Below are 19,432 nucleotides of genomic sequence, written 5' to 3' on the forward strand. Positions count from 1 at the left end.
ACCAAAACAAATAAAATCCCCTCACATTCACTGAAGTAGCCAGCACTTTTAGCACTGGATATCCTGTTTAGTCACCAGAAAGAAAAGTAACACTAAATAAAAACTTTTGGTCCCCTCATTCACAGCATTTAATTTAATTTATCCTAACAGGTAATCTCTCTCTGCTTCAAATATCCATTGCCAAAGCACAACCAAACAAAGACAAACAATTAAGACAGGACTTGAAACTGGATTTCTTTCAAAGCACAAGAATAAACTGCAGTAACAGAAGTAATTAAAATCTAGTTATGTACAAATACACTAAAATTAAAAGAAAATTTATCATCTCAGCATATTACTATTTTCACTATTATCATCTGCAGCATATTACTATTTTCACCACCTCTCTCCTGCTATTCATCACATCAGCTGTGGTGTTTTATGCCAACATGTTGATGTTCCAGAGAACTGATCAAGACATGAAAAGAAGTAATGCTTTGCTCTTCCTACCCTTCCAAAAAAAACCTCCATGCTATTTCCCTCATTAGCTGAATCCCACATCATTCTTCCACAAGGTAAGCAGGGCAGAAGGGGAATTAATCAGGCAAAAAGGGTAATGGAAAGCAAGTCAACATAGAGAGCAGCTAGTTATTTGGAAGAAAATGCGAGTTATTTAAGGATAGATGTGTAACTTGCAAGAATTTCAAAACACTAAAAACCAGCTTTTTCCCTGCTGTAAAGTGTATGTTACCATCTACTGATTATTTTTGGCAGCAGAACCCTAAAAATGATGCGTTATAACTAACTTACTCCCTGCACACTTTAAATATACCACACTTCTGTATTGGATTTTTATGCACCTCAGTGTTCCAACACGTATTACCACCAAAGGACAGGCACAAGGGACAAAATGCCTTGGGTGGACAATCCCCAGCTCCTGAGCCCCGGGCAGCTCCCCTGCCATCCCTCGTGGCAGGGACATGCCCCGTGATTGGCAGCAGGGCTGTGCTGGCACGGGGCTGCCCCGTAATTCAAATCCCCTGCTATCAGAAGGCAGAAGCCAGCAGAGCCTCCTGAGGCCAAATTTGCCATGTTGCCCCGGATTCCAGCTGCAGGCTCAGCGCTGCCCACACCTACAATGCAAAGTGAGACGCTCGAGGAAGCCCCTGCTGCTGCAAATCCCTCACCAGTTCTGCACAGGGCTCCCAGCTCCACACAGATTTGGGTATGCAGCTTGCAGCTTTGAGGTTACCTACCCACATCACAGACCATCCTATTACAAAGCACTGTTACCATTTAAGAGCATCCACACGCTTAAAAACTTAGAAAAAACATGTTGCTTAAATGGATTGACACCTTCAAAGGTACCAGGGATCCACTTCCACTTTCATTTATGAACTTTTTACTCAGCACCCAATATTGAGACCTACTCAACCAAGTCAACTCATGCAAGTCTTTTAAGTCACACAAGTCTTTTAAGAGGTCTCTGCAGCAGCCCAAATGACAGAGACAGCTCAGCAGTAACAGGATGCAGCACTAGGCACTTATGAAAAAGTTATTTTGGAAATAGAAAATATTCCTTACAAAGAGGAGCTAAAAACATGTAGGACATAGCATATTTATTATGAATCAGTCTGAACTTTCATCCAAAAGACTGTGTACCTTATCCTGAACTATCATTTGCTGATTAGGAAGAAGTACTGTCCAGACTCCTTGGCTAAACTTTTAGCTCAGATATTCTTATTAAAGAATTAACTACTGGAAGACTAATGAAAGCTTAACCTTCCCAAAAAGGCAGGATTCACAAAATAGATGATACCACCAAAAGCTAAAGGCTAGCAGCACAAAACTGTTGTGTTTGAAAACAAGCAAGACAAAACCAATACTACAATCTAAAAAAAAATAAGCACAGAAAATAAACTTTGAAGTTTCAACACTTTGATTCAATTAGTATTAATTTAGCAGCTTTTGGTATACACACACACACAACTGCAAGCATAAATTAACATGTAGAAGAATCTCTTCCTACTCTATAGCGAAGTTAGTCGAAAAGTTAGCAAACAAAAATCTTTCTCAGACAAACAAGACATCCATTTTCCCTATCTTCACACCATTCCACTCTTCACAACCGCCAAATAACAGCCATTAGATGCAAAAATTAAAAGCTTTTAGAAAGACAATTTAACACAAACTTCTGGACAAGCAAGCACAATAAAATCCCCAAAATTCAGAGTATGATTTCATTCTGTGAGGACAGAGAAAATAAAGCCTTACTTGCTCCAAATAAAGAAAATTGTGCTCATTTTGTACACTGACACAAGGCATGTTTACAGCAGTATGAATCAATGTGCTATAGCTGAAGTAAATCAGTGTCAGCCATGTTGTGAAAGAAACTGCAATTAACAAACCCACAAAACTCAAAACTTAATCAAATCAGCTCTGCCTTCATATAAATAATTTTATACTGCTAGATCTTATTTATGATCGGTGTCTGACTTCTTCAGGTTAATCTAAAAATACACATCCAAATTATTGAGACAGTGAAACAGCAGCAAGAGGAAAATACACAAGATATAAACCAGGAGCACTGACTGCAGCACAAAGGAGGAAGGTACAATGTAAAATGAAAAAGCAAATGCACTTACTCAGCATTAAATCCATTCACGTGTAGGATCCTCATCTGCTTGACTATTGTGCTTTTACCGGATTCACCAGCACCTAGAAAATGAAAGTAAATCAATTTCAGAAGGAAGCATAAGTGATTAAGGCACACACTAGAATTTTTTTCTTAGGGGTAAAATTGAGAAAGTTGGGTTTCTCAGTGCAAGAGTGAAAAGTGAAAGAAATAATTGCCACTGGAAACTTCAGTTGTAGCTAAAAATAAATGCCCAGCTCAAGTCATGTGTCAGATCTGAATCTTGGATCATTTCACTGTCCATTTTTCCAGTGTCAATGTTAAAAGCAGACTGCAGTATTTGGAAAGAAAATGGACAACTTCAACATTTTACAGAGAAGGCAACACAGGGAACATCACAACCTGGTTGCTTTGGCACCACTATCTGACCGAGGGAAAGACTGACCAAAGAAATTGTGTTATATCCTTAAAGAACTCTAAGTTTGGCTGCAGTTCATCATCACCCAGTCAAACTCCGTAACTTAAATCGCAAGGAATAAAATATGTAGATACTCACATTTGAAAAAGGAAGGCATCCCTTTAAGCCTCCACCCACAAAGCTACAAAAAACCTCCTCTTATTTGTGTCTTGTAAGCAGCCTCCCACCCTCCCTACATGTTCCAAAATCAACCCTACGCACGAGGAGAGGCAGAGACCACCTTTTGTGGCTGCCTGCTCCAGAGAGCTCCCCCGCAGCTCTCCCCTGCTCCCCTCCCGTACCTGCAGCGCAAAAACCCCGCTCCACTTTACTCCAGTTTCCATAAGTAGATGGATGCTATTTCTGCTGTGCTGCTCGGATGCCAGTGCACAGGGCAGCCCATCTGCCTCTAGTACCCGCTTCTCCATGCACACTGAGCAACTCCAACAGCAGCATTTAATTGAGCTGCTCCACGCTGCCAGATCGGCAGCTTTCTATATAAAGCAAACATATTTTTGCAGGAGTAGCATCGTAACGTGGCAAAATTTAGAAAGATTCCCCTTAGCATCTCCTGGCTACTGGTTAATTCCCCTCCCCAGGCTGTGTCTCACCCACAAGAACCGTACGTCTGTGGCAGAACGGGCAGGGAGGTACAGTTTGTATTTATAGGATGTCAGGCCTCTGCTAGCACACACTGACAGCACAAGCCTCCATTTTGAGCCTCATGTTCAAAACTGTATTTTAGCAGCTACATTTCAAGGTTCATTTTCTCACAAACGCTTTCCGCCCTCTGCTTTCTCCCTTCCTTTCCTTCTTCCTCATGAATTCCTAAAAGTCCTGCTCTGCTTTCCATAAAACCTGGTTGCATGTATAGCCACTTTAATCCCAGTGCCTTACTCCTTTTCCCTCTCCTTGCTCACTGCTGTTCTGTAAGCATTTAGAGAGCAGTTTTTATCTACAACTCTTTATGCACACGCCACTTCTCCACTAAGCTGCTATTTTATACCACACACCCTCTGTCTGATCAGGCAGACTGCACCATGCAATAAACACAGGTGGCTAAACCAATCAAGAATTAGTATCTTGGGATAAAATAGACTGGATCATCCTGACAACTAAGAATTATTCACGACGGCCTTATCTGCTATAGTCATATGTCTACTTAAAAACTAATAACAACTAAATTTCAGCCATAACAATAAATCACATTTTATATTTATAAGGATTGGGAGCCAAAATCTTTACTTCACTTGGTCCAAGAAGGAGGCTGGACAGTTGTTGCATTTGCTATAAACACATTTGGTTTGGTATTGACACACCTGGGTTCTCTGGATCAGATACAACACCAGTGAACCAAAATGATGTATTACATCTATGTTTCTCCATAAGTCTAGCTCTATATTTGGCTGCTTGTTAAGGCCATATTCTCAACAACAATTACACACACACATTTAACTTCACCACCAAGGAGAGTTCCATTAATTTCAGCGAGACTGCTCGTGGCAGCGGGGCAAGCACGTGTACAGCGATGGGGCCTACGAGCAGCAGCATAAACCCACTAGAATATTCAGCAGCTCTTCTTTGTTGTTATTTGAATATGAGTTGAAAAGATTAAGAACACTTTCCAAGTGCCTGGCTTCTTATTTCATGCGTCTTATACAGGAAACATAACATAATAATAAGGAGGTGAGCTTTTAGATTTTTTTACCAGTGAGTCTGAGTTACAGACTATCCACAATTCATGGCAGAAACTGTAACAGCTGAACTATCACTATAAAACACACTCACAGATGACTTTACTGACATTGCTAAAAACACGCAAATTTTTATTTGCAAGTATCTAAACTATTTTTCAGCCACCAGAACTAAAGAAAACAGAAAGAAAACCCAGGCAAGCCCATCATGATTCTGTTTGCTGAAATTTTGCCTCTTACGAAAGCAACTCGTCTGATGACAAATAGTTTCTATGTATCTACGTAATGTTCAGCCTGAAATCTGGAAGTCCAAGACATTTCCCAAGAGCTGAAGTCCAAATTATCCTGTTAACAGATTTCTGCTGAAGCCCTGGCAGGCTCCTCATTGCTGCAGGTGCTGCTGTAGTCCCAGTCACTCTCCATTTATATGGAGTCTCTTTCTTCAAATGAGTATTTGAAAGGTTTTACTGGTGATAGTATGCTTCCAAATTCACTGCCTTCAAAAATCCTTTTTTTCTTTTTTTCTCCTTCTTCCATTAGGGTTTTTCCCCCGAAAACTGTGTCAGCTCGGCGAGGCCTAGCCTGTGCTCCACGCTACAGCCCTGCAGAACGTGCACAGGCAGTCCCTCGGCGTGACCAAAACAACCCACGGCTCCTAACTGCATCTGATCCTGAAACACTACTTCAAAATACTCTGAAATAACGAGCCTGACAAACATTTGCTTGTCCTCTCCTATATTGATATTTGGACCTTTCCCTTCCCTGAAAGCCACAGCCCACGTTTGTAAACGTCTTTTCCTGAAAAACACGAGCAGGTAGCCCAAAGGAGCCGCCGGAGCAGCACCCAGGGACGGCTGAGCCCGCGCTCCAACGCGCGGTACCTCAATTCCTGGTGCGACAGCGGCGGGTGCCGAGCCCGCCGGGGCCGGGGCCGGGGCCGGGGCCGTGCCCGCCGGCCTGCGCTGCTCCGCGGCCCCGGCGCGGCCGCGCTTCCCTCCGGGACCAACATCCTCCCTCCGTTTCCCCCAAACCATTCCCCGACTTCCTCCCTTCCTCTTCCTCCTCTCCCCGGCCTGGCCGCACGTCCCTCGGCACCCCGGCGCGGGGAGCGGTGTCCGGCCCTGCCGCGCTCGCCCGCGGCCGCTGTCACTGCCCTGCCCTGTTTATCTGCCCGGCTCCCCGCGGGCCCCCTCCCCGCTGCCGCCCCGCGGGCGCAGAGCGGCCCCGCGCCGCCGCTCCGTACCTGCCCCGGCCCCTCCCGCGGCGCCCCGGGCGCTGCCCGAGCCCTCCCCGCCGCTCCCCCGCACCGCGCCGGTCCCCGCGGCGGCCCCGGCCCCGCCGCCCCGGGCGCCGCTATAGCGGATCCCCGCGGCCCCGGGTGGGCCCTGCGGCTCCCCCACCCCGGCCCCACCTCTCTGCCCCGGCCTCGCCGTGCCCGGGCTGGGGCCGCTGCCCCGGCGGGGAGGGGACGGCCCGCGACCCCTTACCCAGCAGGAGGAGCCGGTGCGTGGCCCTATAGACCTGCTTGTCCTTCTGCAGCTGCTTCTCGATCTTCTTGTTGGCCTCCCGCTGCGCCTTCTCCTCGTTGCGCTGATCCTCCGTCTTGCTGTTCCCTAAACAGCCCATCTTGGGGAGGGGAAGGCAGGGACGCGGGGCGAGGGGACGGGAGGCGGCCGGGGCTGCCGGGGGGAGGGAGGGACGGAGGGAGGGAGGCACTCCCGGGCTCCCTTCTTCTTCCTCCTCCTCCTCCTCCTCCTCCCCCCCTACTCGCTGCTGTGGCGGCCGCTGCCCAGAGCCAGAGACATGGAGAGCGCCGAGCCCGAAGCCAGCCGAGGGGGGGCCGATAGCGATGACTTTGCTGCCGCTCCGCCGGGCCTCCTCCCCGGCAGCTGCAGCTGCCTCTCCTCCCCCGCCCCCCGCCGATCCCCTCGGCGCACCTTTCCCGGGGGGTGCGGAGCGATCCGCGGGGATCTCCGCGCCCCGGCCGGGCCGCCGGCTCCTCTAGAGGCAGCAGAAATGCCCCCCCCCGCGCCGCACGCACAGGAACAAATCCAGCTTCAGTGCCACCCCCAAAAAAATAATAATCCTCTTTAGATCCAAAGGCACGGGCTCCAGGCGCGGAAACCTCCCCAAATGCTCGGCGGGGAGGATCGGGAAACGTCTCTTCCTCGCCTCTCCCCCCGCGCCGCGGGGCTCACGCAGCCCCGGTGCCTTCCCTCGCCGGCCGCCGCAGCTCCTCGCCCTCCGGCCGCCGCGGGTCCTTCCTCCCGCACCGGGGCGGGGGGGTCCAAGACAAACCACCCCTTTTTTTTTTTTTTTTTTTTTTTTCCTCCCCTCTCCTTGCTGCTGCTCTTTTCACATGCGCTTTCCAGGCGGCTGAATCCTCTCGGCGAGAAGAAAATACAAAATAAAAATTAAAAAAAAAAAAAAAAAGGCAAGCCCGTTTGCTCTGTGCCACGAGCAGAACCTGTCCTCTCACGGGCGGATTTTTCCCCGTCTTATTTTTCCTGCTCTCTCCCGCATTTTTTTTTTTCTCCTTTTTTTTTTTTTTTCCCCTTTTTTTTTCTCTCTCTCTTTTTTTTTTTTTTTTTTTTTTTCCCCTTCCCCTATTGAGCGGCTCCGCGGCGGCGGAGCGCGGGGTGGGGCGAGCGGGCCCACACTGCACGCTGGGAGCGAGCGGGGCCGCTCACATGATGCCCGCGTCACCCGCGCCGCCGCCGGCGCCCTCTTCGAACCGGCCCCGCCGCCGCCCGGGGCCCCGAGCCCCGGAGCCGCCCCGGAGCCGCCCCGCAGCCTCCGTCCCGCGGCACCGCCCGCCCCCCGCCCCGCGGCATGGAGGCGCCCGGAGCTGGGCTTGCTGTTCATAGGATTCGTGCCCCGCGACTCCTTGTGTTACGCTTGGAAATAATTAGTGTAGGAGTTGTGGTGCTGAATGGTTTGTGTCTGGTTTTTTTTGTTTTTTGGGGGGGTGGATGATCGCTAGCACCCCGCGATCCGTCCCTTGCCTGTCTCTGTCCATCCCTGCCCATCCCGGCCAGGATTGCGTGCGCAAGGTACCAGGGGATGGATGCTCTCTGCACCTCTGAATGCACACACACACTGGCTTCTACGCATGGTTTTACCCCCGTCTAACCCCATTTTCTAAAATATTTTTTGTAAACCTCTTTGCAAAAATTACACACCTTATCAGTTACACCTGGAAAACAAAGGTTGGCGCTTTGCTCTTTGTATAGCCCGGATCCCTAAAATACACAGGTAGTTTTTCTCTATGCACACACCCCACACGAGTTAGTGAAATGTCCTTTACTATACAAATATTACTTACCCTAATTTGCAAAATTTGATTATCTACCACACTGTTCCCACGAACACGCCTTCTTACATCATGCAGTTACTATATTTAGAAACACCCACAGTAAAACAATTATATGAATAGAGCAAACAACTAGTAGGTCACAGCTAATGTCATCAAATACATCTGTTGAGCTGCCCTTGCTGAAAGAAGGGGGGGACTTCAGGAGAAACAGGGAACATCACAATCACTATTTTAAATGCACGGGAGAGACTCTTAGTAGGGTCTCTAGGTGCTCTTTTAGGCTAAGAGCAGTTTTTAAAGGGTCTTCGAGAAACTTGGCTCAGCAATGCCCAGATTTATCTGAAGCAAATATGGTAGTAATTCCTTGTATCTTTTATAGGTTATTTATTTCTATAGTTTTCATGTAATACACAATATTAAAATATAATTTAACTGTGGAGTTTACAAGGCATAAAGGACTCAGAAAAGAAGAATTTGGACTGAAAATTAGAGAACCTCGTACTTTTTTTTTTATGGTTTCAGATATGAATAGACTGTAGAAGTGCCAGTACCTGCCACCTCACATGGGGGAAAATCTGCCCCAGCCTCCAGGCTTTTCTTCCCTCCGGGTCCCAGATGAGGGGAAGGGAGCCCATCTCAAGCTCCAAACATGAAGGAATACACAAATAAAGAGAAATTATTGCTGGAGATATACAAAAGGCTAAAATCTCAGTGAATGGTGTCTGTACAGGGAAATGGGATGGGTAAAGATGCCAAAGCATCCACGGACAAGGAGTCATGGCTGTGTAAATGCTGTTGTCCAGCAGTGCACACCCATCCCTTCCCAAACAGAAACCAGGACAGGCTCTGCGAGGTTGAACTCCCACAGGAATCATTGTCCTCCTGCTGTAGATACCTGGTGCCTCTGTCTTTAGGCTGAGCAGAGCATGAAGTAGCTAAAAAAGAAAAACACACTCAGCTAATTCACAAAGCTCCCAGTTACTTACAACAGAATTAAGAATTAGCTCCTTGTATTACAAGTGCTACTAAAGTGTGAAAGTGTCAAAAGCTACATGAAACAAAAAGAAAACTCCCACATTGTGCAACCTATCAGCAATTACAGATTGTTTTATTTTCCTGAAATATGACAGGACTCAGGACATCAGGCACCACCCACTCTTCACAAACCCCCTGAACTGCCAGGAGTTTTTTTCAGTGCTCTCCTGATTAGGAGCCCATCGTTTGAAGAGTGAGCATACCAACACATTAGCTGTTCTCACTCTTTTTTATTTCTTTAAATAACATAAGGCTGCTAATGTGTCTTCAGAATAAACAGTGTTTTGTGTTGGAACTAGTTCCATTAGCTTCCATCTTGTAAAAATCCATTAACTTGAGTTTCACGAGACTCCTGCCATCAGAAGGGTAAGTGCAGGCACAATCTGACCCCCTGACTCACCATAAAATTAAATCTCACTTCTGAAGAACCTGCAGCCTTAGGAACAAATAATGCAAAGATAAAATAACTACATGTATGGGCATAGTGCCTCTGTGATAAAAGTCTATTTGAAGCTTGAAAAGAGGGTGTTAAAGGACACTACTGCATGTTAAATGAAAATGTTTTCTAAAATGGTATAGTAACAAGAATGTGGAAAAGGCTGTAAAAGAGCATCAGAAGACTTTGGCCATTGACTCAATCCTGCATTATTTAAATTAATGGGAAATACAAGTTTAAACACAGAAGATTGAGAGCATTGCACACTTACAGATTAAATTCAGATTCACTGATATTCCTTCTATGCTTGAATATGACACTTTGAGTAGAATAGAGGCTGTTGTTTTTTATTTTTCAGTCTAAAGTAAATGCAAAGATTCTGATGCACCAGCACACATCTCAGGGCAAGGATTTCACAAAAAGAACAGGGGGTTTAACAGTGTGAAACAATATTCTGCTGTTTTCACTTCTCAAAACAGAAAAGATCTCACAAGGAGAAGTAGCAGAATAAATAAAAGAAATAATATTTTAGTGGAATATCTGGGAGAAAAGGAGGATATATAAAAGTTCCCTGTATCTATAATCCATTTCAGTCCACTTGATCGCTTTAGTTAAAAGATTTTTAGTCCTATTGACCTAATTTCTATTACATCCTAATGAAAATCATCAGGTCTCTTAATTTTGTTAATTTCTTTTTTGAAAGAGGAATTTTATTGCCATTATTTTCTTCACTTTCTCTCCACAGCTTTTTCCCCAAAATCTACTCTCTGGTGCCTAAAACTAAAGACCGATTTGTAACAATATCCTATTCCTGTAAATAAACCTGAACTTTACTCAGTTGAGCAGTCCTTTTGAAGTGCATAACTTATGCAGACTTGGCTCTTCCCAGCTAGGACAACTATATTAGCTTGATTTTAAAATGGAATAAAAGATTTAGATATAAAGTAGAAGCAGACTAGCAGTAGCAGTAGGGGAGAGAACTTGTTGAAAAGTTCACATCTTTTATGCTTCCCCCACCCTATACACATGAACTTCTGTCCTTTTAAGATTTACATGTAATACCTACTGATATAATCACTCAAGAGGACCTCAAGAAAAATACTATCTTTTTCCTATTTCAATATATTTATTTCATATCTGACAGACTGCTACATGTACTTCAATGCATTTTCCTTGTGGTAGTCTCCCTTCTTGTGCATGAGGATATTCACAACTGTACAAGTAAAATACAAATAAATACTGCTGTAAAATTCACAAACATTGGCTGGAAATGTAGATGCAAGACTTGGTTTTGGAGAAACTATTGCCTTAACAGAGTAGATTCTGAGCCTGTTGAAAAAGACTTTTCAGACACATATTTCATGGTGTTCTGTTCTTTTATCTTTTTAACTAAATGGATAAAACTTTATGCTTACAGTTCTGCTGTTGCATCAGTTTTATTCTAAATTGACCAGAGTCAGGTTCTGAATTCATTCAAGTTACTCTTTGTATTTAGAGCTGGTTATGAGACCCAGATCAGATGCCCTCTTACCCACAGCTTCCTCCCAAACCCTCCAGGTGACAAACACCCTTATTTCCTATTGCAAATAATTTACATTTGTTAGTGAGTGGAAGGCACTGAGCACTTGGGTACCTCCAGTAAAGAAGAAATGGTTAACTCATTTTCAGATGGGACAATTGTGCAGTTCCTTATGGGCTCTCACTGGCCGGTGAATGTGACCTCGCAAACTTTTGGCTGTGAACTGTGGGGGATGGAGCTGTGACCAAGCCAATGTGCTCATTTGGAAGAGAAGACACAGATGACATCTCCAGCATCCCTTAGCAACTGGACTGAAACTTCACTGCAGCCTCTGAGGAGGCTGTCAGCCTTCCTGGCCTCTGGAATAACCTGTACCCAGTTCTAGCACGGCTCAGGAGACACAGCACAGAGGACAACGTTTGTAGCTCAAAAGGTAAAAGTGACAGTGCTGATCTAATTGTACAATTTCCTTTGTTTCTGTTTGTAGGAAATAGCATATTTTCAGCAAGTCTTTTCCATGGAAGGACACAGAGCTCAATTAACCTGGGGGACACATGAAACAAATGGTTCTTATAGCAACACCTGGAATTTTGTTAAGGAGCCCACATTACCCCATGCTTCATTTTGCTGTCCTACAAATCCACAATGCCATAGCTGAGCTGTTGGAACTGACCTTCCTCTTTTAAAAGCAGGGATTAACTCAGGAACAGATTGACTCTTTCAGTTAAAGGACATTTTTAATAGCACACACTGTATATTTTTGTGTATGGGTACTTCTCTGACTTGAAGTTAGTTAAATTTAGGGTCTCCATCCCAGGCTGATAGTTGAGTGTCAAACCTATCAACCTCAATGTATTTAATCCCCAATAAACTTAATCTTTTAGTTACAGATAAGGATTAATTAAGGTTCTGATTTAGACTTAGATCAGTGGGGTTTTTTTAATCTAAGAAAAACTGCTATGGCTACTTGCAGTGACTCAGGTCTGCTGCTCATGTTTTCCTTAGAAGGAGCCATCCTCCACGAGCTATCGAGCTATCGTCCTGAAAATCCTTTGGACTCTGGGAAGAACGAAACGTGGTGATAAAAAGGGAGACGGTTTCAAAGTCTCCAAATTACCCTTTGACCTGCTGAACAAGGAACCCTTGAGTAATCTCAAACCCGTTTAAAGGAGAAACAAACAAATTAAAGCCAAACAATAATCTAAAAAGGAAAACCAAAGCAAACAGATTGGAATTGGAGCAAGAATTCAATGTGGGTTTTTTTTTAAATCGGTTTCCCTTGTCGGGGCCAGAACTAAAAACACTTTAAAAAGCATTCAGAGGTAAACAAGGTAGGAAATTACCAATCAAACCCTGGGAGGGCAACACAGGATCATCATGTGAAGGGACAAGTTTGTCAGCTGGGAAGGAGTGAAACGAGCATTGTCAGGGAGGAATTAATGCACCACTAATGTATTCAATAAAGAACAAACACAAAACACTTAACTACAGATACTCCAAAACAAACACAATGAAAAGGAGATACTTCCCTCTCTGGCAAAGGAGAAGAATTTTTCCATACAGAAATTCTAAACTTGAGAGGGATTTTTGTTTTGTTTTTAAATAAAACAAGCCCAAAGTCTACTAATAGAATTAACCAAGATCTTCCTTTAAACCAAAGGGAAAAAAAAAAAAAAACCTTGCCTCCCTCCTTTCACTCGAGGCTTTCCCTCAGAAACATTAAAAAGAGACTTTAAGGAACTCACGGAATTATGGAAATAACACACTGAGTAAGAGCTTTTCACTTAGTAGCTTTTCTTATTTTCATGTTGTTCTTTTTCTTGATATTACTTCTCACTCCTCATGCATTCTGCACTGCACTTTATTAAAAAAGAAAAAATCCCTCTTATGTAACAGAAGTAGCAGCACATCCTAGCTCTCCACATAACACATATGGAATGCCGATTAAAAAAAAAAATTGGAACAAGCCTTTTCTCCTATTTAGTTTCAGTATTTGTCAACATTCACTGCAGACCTACCCTTGCAAAAAAAAAAAAAAAGAAAAAAAAAACTGCAATTTTTTTTTTTTAATAGAAAGAAATATTCTGCTTTAATCCTTGTTAAGTTTGGGTCACAAAGCCCAGGGAGGCAGTTGTGGCAGAGGCTGTTTTCTAAATGCTGGCTGTAGTTAATTCCTGCAAAGAAGCACAAAACTCCCAAGCTTTTCTCCTGCCCGGGGGTCAGGCGAGGAGAGGAGGCTCTGCCTTCAGCAGCCACAGTTCCCAGCAGAGCAGGGTGGCAGCTGGGGCTGGGCTGACCCAGCCTGACTCCGGGAGCACCGTGAGCCATCCCTCCATGCCAATATTATTTATTACTGACACTGCATTCTCATTGTATGGTGCATAACAGGAAAGGGAATAAGAGGATTGTTAAAATAGTTCTTGCTAAGTTGTCACACAGGTTTTCATGTGCTGTAAACATTCGTCTCCTTCTTTAACGTTTTTTTAAAATAGGATGACGTCCAGGCTTTCATGCTCAAAATAACTTTACATTTTAGAGCTAGCAAACCACAATACTCTCAATACCAGGAGCTATTAGAGACGATCTGCAAGGAAAACAGGACTGTGATTTTGCTACTCTGTCTCTGCATTACTGAAGGCCTAAAAGTATTCCTTTTGAAAAGGGGTATTTTCTCCCATCTTTTTCTTTAGATGAAAAAACCTTAAGTCTAGGTCCTAAGATTACATACTGACACAGTTATAGAATAGGGGTCTTTTGTACCCTGTTTTTCCTGGAAGAATCTGTCTGTCTGGCAAACTAAGAGCACCATTGCGTCTTAAGTGCCTTGATGTTAAATTAGAGTGCCCCACATGCCCCAGGGCAGTTGCAGAATTTAGACCCTTTTTGCAGTGAAAAAGTCTTTCTGGTGGTTTGGGGGTTTTTTATGTCTGTTAGATTTTAGAAAAGCATATGAACCAACTGATTGTCTCCAAGGTTTTAGGTGCACAATGAAAGGTTTCCCTTGTTGCTCTATCTCAGGCAAAGCCAGGAAAGACATCCATGGCCAGGATGGGAAGCAGGAGGCAGGAGCTGGGTCAGAAACTGTGGTCCAACACTGGATTTTGCCTCTGCCACATTAAAACCAGCAGAGGTGGAGGATTATCCCCTCCTGTGGACCCAACTGGGGGAAAATCAGACCTGTTTGAACACTCACAAACTGTGAGTGGAGACAAGATGAGCATGGGGATCAAACAGGGGAACAGGATCCAGACCTGATCTCCTGCAGATGGTTCAGCCCAGCACAGCCACCGATCCGTGGGTGACCTTGGACGAGCCACTTCCCTTTTTTGTGCCTCTTTGTCCAGCTATCTTTTATCTGCCTCTCTCTTACAGGTTGTGAGCTGTTTGCTTCCGACATGTCTGCACAGCACTGAGAACCAAGGGGCCCTGGTCTCACTGGTGACCTTTAAGCCCTTCTGCTGCACGTTTCATCATAAAATAATTATTCAAAAAGGAAGCAAGTTTTTTTTAATAGTCTGTCTTCCTTTTCTTAACACCTCTTAAATTCAGACATTTTCAGCAACATTTCATGAAAAAAAAAAAAAAAGATAGGCTCTATTCAAAATCTTAATGCTGTTTTTCTTAAATGAAAATGGTGAGAAAGCTGCTAGTACTCTGTCAAGTTCTTCTCCCACAGGCCCTCCAGCAAAACCAGAGAAAGCTAGAACCAGCATGCTTGCTACATTCAAAGTACCAGACAAAGATACTTTTTATTTTGAAAACAGGAAAAAAAAAAAAAAAAAAAAAAAAAAAAAAAAAAAAAAAGAGAGCCTGCACACTTTTCAGTCATTCTTTGCCCACCATGAAGCACCCACCCGGTGCCGTGTTCTTCCACAGGTCACTCCCAGTTTGCTTTACACTCTCTGGTGTTACAATAACGAATTTGTTTTTCCACTGCTCCCTTGTCTAGCTGTGACCTATTCCCTTCTGAAGCAATCGGCTTTTTACAGCTCCATCTCTGCTGTGCAAACAGAGAACGAGCACGGCTGAGCCCCCACAGCTCTGGGGCCAGGAGCTCCCTCCAGCCCCGACCTGGACCTGCTTGCCCGCTGCCATCCCCGGAGAACCAGCGCCCCAAAATCTCCCACCGCCCACGGCGAGCCCCCTCCCCTCTGCCCAGGGGGATCACAGCCACGCCAGCACTCCCACTCTGCTGGAAAGCCCTTGGAACATCCAGGGTGCCAAGGATGCTGCAGGGCAGGGCATTTGATGGCTCTGAGCCTGCTGCCACCACCTCGCCCCAGCCCTGGGGTGACACAGGGACTCCTGTCCCCTCCAGCCATGGGACACCTGGAAGATGCTGGAACCAGCAGCCCTGGCAGTGCCAGGAGGCAGGGCCCTCCTGCAGGGCTGCATTTCACACCCTAGCTATAAAATACACAGCTGTACAGTGAGCCTGAAACATCCTCTCTATGCACTGGTGTTACTGAAGGATATATACACTAACTCCATGCATGTGGGAGTTAAGGAAGATTTGTCCAAGGAAATACTTCCAGAGGAAGTGCTGGGCAGCCACAGTATTTGTTTTATTTAAAATTATTTCAGGCTCGATAATGTCTCTTTATCAAAACTACACATGTGCAGAGCATGCACAGTGCTGTGTGTTGTGAGCCATACAGGAAGGGGTGGATTTAATTTATTTCTTTATTATGAATATTGTGGTGTTATAAGGAGAATCCTGGCCGACAGCGTGAAATAAAGCAAAACTTTCAGAGGTTATTTTGGGAGCTGAAGTTCCTGTGCTGCCTTTTCAAATTTAGTCTAAAATTCTGTATTCGTAATCCTCTGCTCTGTCTGGACCATCTCATAAATGGACATGTATATTATTACAGAGCTGAGCAAGTACCTCCTAACATTTACCACGAATATTCATTTGAAAGAAGAATGGAGTTTCAGTTTCCTGGTTTTCCTTCCCTTCAGTGAGGAGACCAGTGAGGGAGTTTATAAATTCACAATTCTAGCAGGCAAAAGGGACCGATGCAATTGTGACACACCAAAAATAGTTCTCCATCAAAATGATAACCACCTTTTATTTTGCAAACATAATTTTGGCTATAAGGTTTGTTTACATTTACTTGGTATCATACCCTCCATGGTGGATCAAAGCACTCTGTACCCAGCTGAATGACAATGGCCCGAAACAGAAAGAGCCACCATGACCAGCACAGACCATCTTTCTTTCAGCACAGAAATAAAAAGAATTAATTCTTCTCCACCCTAAAATCTGGTTTGGAGGGAACAAAGTGGGCTAGAAAGAACTGATTTCTGACTCTCTGTGGGTCAGTGTGGCTGCACTGGAGGGAAGGCAGGAAGAGCTCCTGGGTGTAGGGACAGTGACCCAACCCAAGACACACCAGGCACAAGATCAAACTGTGCAGTAGCAACTTGCAAGAATGCTCTTTTTCAGTGATGTGTATATGCTTACAACTGCTCAAGAGTTAAGGTAAAAAGGCTAAGAAATTCCTTGCTCAAGGATGAATAAAAGATTTCCTGTTACCAGAGAGTTGAAGCTGACATTTTATCATGGAATTAAGAATGTGAAGTGCTGAAACAGTGCTTCCACCAGCTAAAAAATGGACTGTAGGATCTCACTGCCCCAAAGACACTCAAGCAAGTCTCTTTATGGAAGCATCAGTATGAAGTCTGCAATGTCCACATGAGAGGTGGCAGAAGGACAAAGGTTCACTGGCAAACATTCCAAACTGATCTGCATAAAGAAAAGGTGGGACAAGACACGACAGAAATAACCTCCCATGGCTTGAGACCTCCTGCCCTAGCAATGATTATGTAATTTTGCAGTCTCTTAATACCCAAGTAAGAAACTTTTTTATTGCATCAAGTTCTCATGTCTAGACAGATATACATCACAGAATGAATCACTACCTTTGAAGACCCGAGCTGAAGAGCACTCCATGATGGAAAGCCACTATCTGGGCACATCAACACTTGGGGAACAATTTTCTGGAGACAGGTTTTGCAGTATGTGTCAGTAAGGTTTACTACCTGTGAGAAACTCTGGTTTTCCAACAGTGTCCTTAAAGGGCTGATAAGAAAGCAGTCTAGGCTTCGTAAAGGAGCATCTTAAACAGAGTCCAAAGTCTTCAAAAATACCCCTACTTTGCCCCCCCACCAAAAACCAATTTAAACGCTAACAAAAATGCATAAGCAAGGCAAAAAATACATGGGAAAAAATCAAACAGGCTTGAATTCACCTCTTAGTCTGATTATGCCTTTGCTAGCAACGATTCTGCCTCCTCTGTCTAGAAAGTTTTACTTCTTTGTGAGACAGCACCTATTGCCTAAATAACTGGAACCCCTCTTCTGCCTCTTTGCTTTGGCTTCAAAGGTTCTCAGGTTTCTCTTTTTTTCCTCCTTTCAAGAACTTCCAATCAGCTTCTCTGCAAAATGGTCACATCTTGCAGAATTCTTTTCCCCAGTTGTTCTGGATGATTCCCAACTTTCTCATTTGTCCTCTTGGAGGTGCTCCTCTCCCTGGCAAGGACACAAGGCATCTCCAACATTAAACCTGTATTTTAATTTAGCACAGATATTACAGCACAGGGCAAAGGATCTGGTGAATGTGTTCTCCAAAATTGTGTTCTCAAAACCACAGTTTGACTCACATATGCCCCCAAACAATAATACATTAGCAATTATAATGATCTTTAATTAAAAAAAGAAATATGTTGCTGCTTTTACAGATAAGGATCTATAGAAATACTTGTATAGGTGCCATGAAAGTTTATTTTTCAAACTACATTTCAGTGAGGGAATTTTTAACTACCTTACCTGCATTACTCGAATTCTACTCTAAAAGAAACTTCTTTGAAGTTTTCTTATTACAAAAGCTTTAAAAATAAGCAGTTTGAATTATTTTTCTAAGAACAACCTAACCTTCTTAAGTAGTAAAAAGTTAACTTCAGCTCAAGTCATTCCACTTGGAAAAAAGCAAAGAAAAAGCAGTAGATTCACCCATCTCACCCTACATTTTCTCTGAATTTCATCTAACCTCTGATTGTTAAAATTTTTCATGGTAAAGCCTTCTGAGTGTTTTTAGCCAGTAGACTTTGGCTTTTATACTGGAAAATCTGTTACATAAATGTCACTTTCATTTATATCTTCAGATACAACGAAGTCATTAACGCAGTTGATTCCTAAGAAAACTTATATTTTAGAAACTTCTTCTAGCTCTGGTACTGCATAAACACATCTATTGCAGAGCATAGGAAAATGATACCTTGGCGACATTTTAAATCAGGAGTAGAAGCTAAATTCTCACTCTTCTTGATATGAATATCAGTTGTCAATGATACATTTTGTTCCCAGAGAGCCACGATCTCCTAACCTCATTTTGTAGCTTCACTCTCACTACCCTGTAGAGAGCTGTGGCTTGGATCCTAAGGTCTCACAAGATGAGAATCTGGGGTTGGATACCACGGCACTAAAACTGCTCTTCAGGAGATTCCATCGCTGTCAAAACCAGAACCCAAAAAAATCCTCCCCTCCTGGTTTTTAATCCTGCTCAACACCAAATATTGGAAGCAGGTTAAGATCTACAAACTAACAGATTTGGCCTCTTGCCACGTACCATATTAAGATGCCATATTTAGCTCCTCATTCCCTAATAATCAGACATTTACCCTGTTCCCTCCAGCCCTTTCATCTACTTCCAGTACACTGCTAACCAAGATGTCTTTCACTCTTCTCTGTCTTTTTTCCATTTCTCGAGTCTGTTTTACACACAATTAGTGCTGCTATCCCATGGCACTGGAAAAGGGATTGACTGTTGTGCTCCCTCTGCTGCCTGCTGGGCTCTGCAGCAGCACGGCAAGAGGTGCTGAGGAATCAAGGGTTCTCCTCAGCACGAGGAACCTCTATAATGTGAAAATTCACGTTGTTACGTGTATGAAACCCAAAATTGCCAAGCAGGGACACCTCTTCCCCATATTCTCCACGGACCTCTTGTGTGGCTGGCAAGGAGCTGAGAGGCCAGCGCCCCTCAGAAGAGTGAGCAGGACCAAGAGTAGGGAGTAAAGCACACAAATGGATGGGATAAGCATATCTAGCTTTGGTTTCTGGGCATTCCTCGTGGGAAGAAGACCAGGCAGTTTCTCAAGGCTGGCTGCAATGCTCGTGTCCCACGGTCCTTGACACCGCTACCGGCGCTGCGAGGAGCCGGGGCAGATCCTGGAGCAAGGTTAGCTCCCAGCTGAGCACAAACTCCTCTTCATTCCCTTGAGGAGGCTGCTGCCAGGGCTAAGAGTATGGAGAAGCACTGTGGACAGCCAGTTATCTAAAGAATTCTCCTGAACCTCAACAACA

General features: G+C 44.3%; 1 protein-coding gene across 2 annotated transcripts in view; it reads right to left on the reverse strand.

The window, feature by feature from the left end:
* Nucleotides 1-19,432, reverse strand: part of GNAS (GNAS complex locus) — a 128,517-nt gene that overhangs the window by 74,133 nt on the left and 34,952 nt on the right. Inside the window, exons 1-2 of one of the 2 annotated variants that reach the window (XM_021553592.4) lie at nt 6,253-6,688; nt 2,625-2,697 (exon numbers count right to left, since the gene is read on the reverse strand). In XM_021553592.4, the coding sequence (XP_021409267.1) occupies nt 2,625-2,697; nt 6,253-6,391 (212 nt within the window). In that variant the 5' untranslated portion in view covers nt 6,392-6,688. Of the gene's footprint in view, nt 1-2,624; nt 2,698-6,252; nt 6,689-19,432 lie in introns of those variants that run through there. The other variant, XM_021553591.4, reaches the window with a different exon arrangement.

Source organism: Lonchura striata, chromosome 20 (assembly GCF_050655825.1).
Source record: "Lonchura striata isolate lonStrDom1 chromosome 20, ASM5065582v1, whole genome shotgun sequence".
Lineage (NCBI taxonomy): Eukaryota > Metazoa > Chordata > Aves > Passeriformes > Estrildidae > Lonchura > Lonchura striata.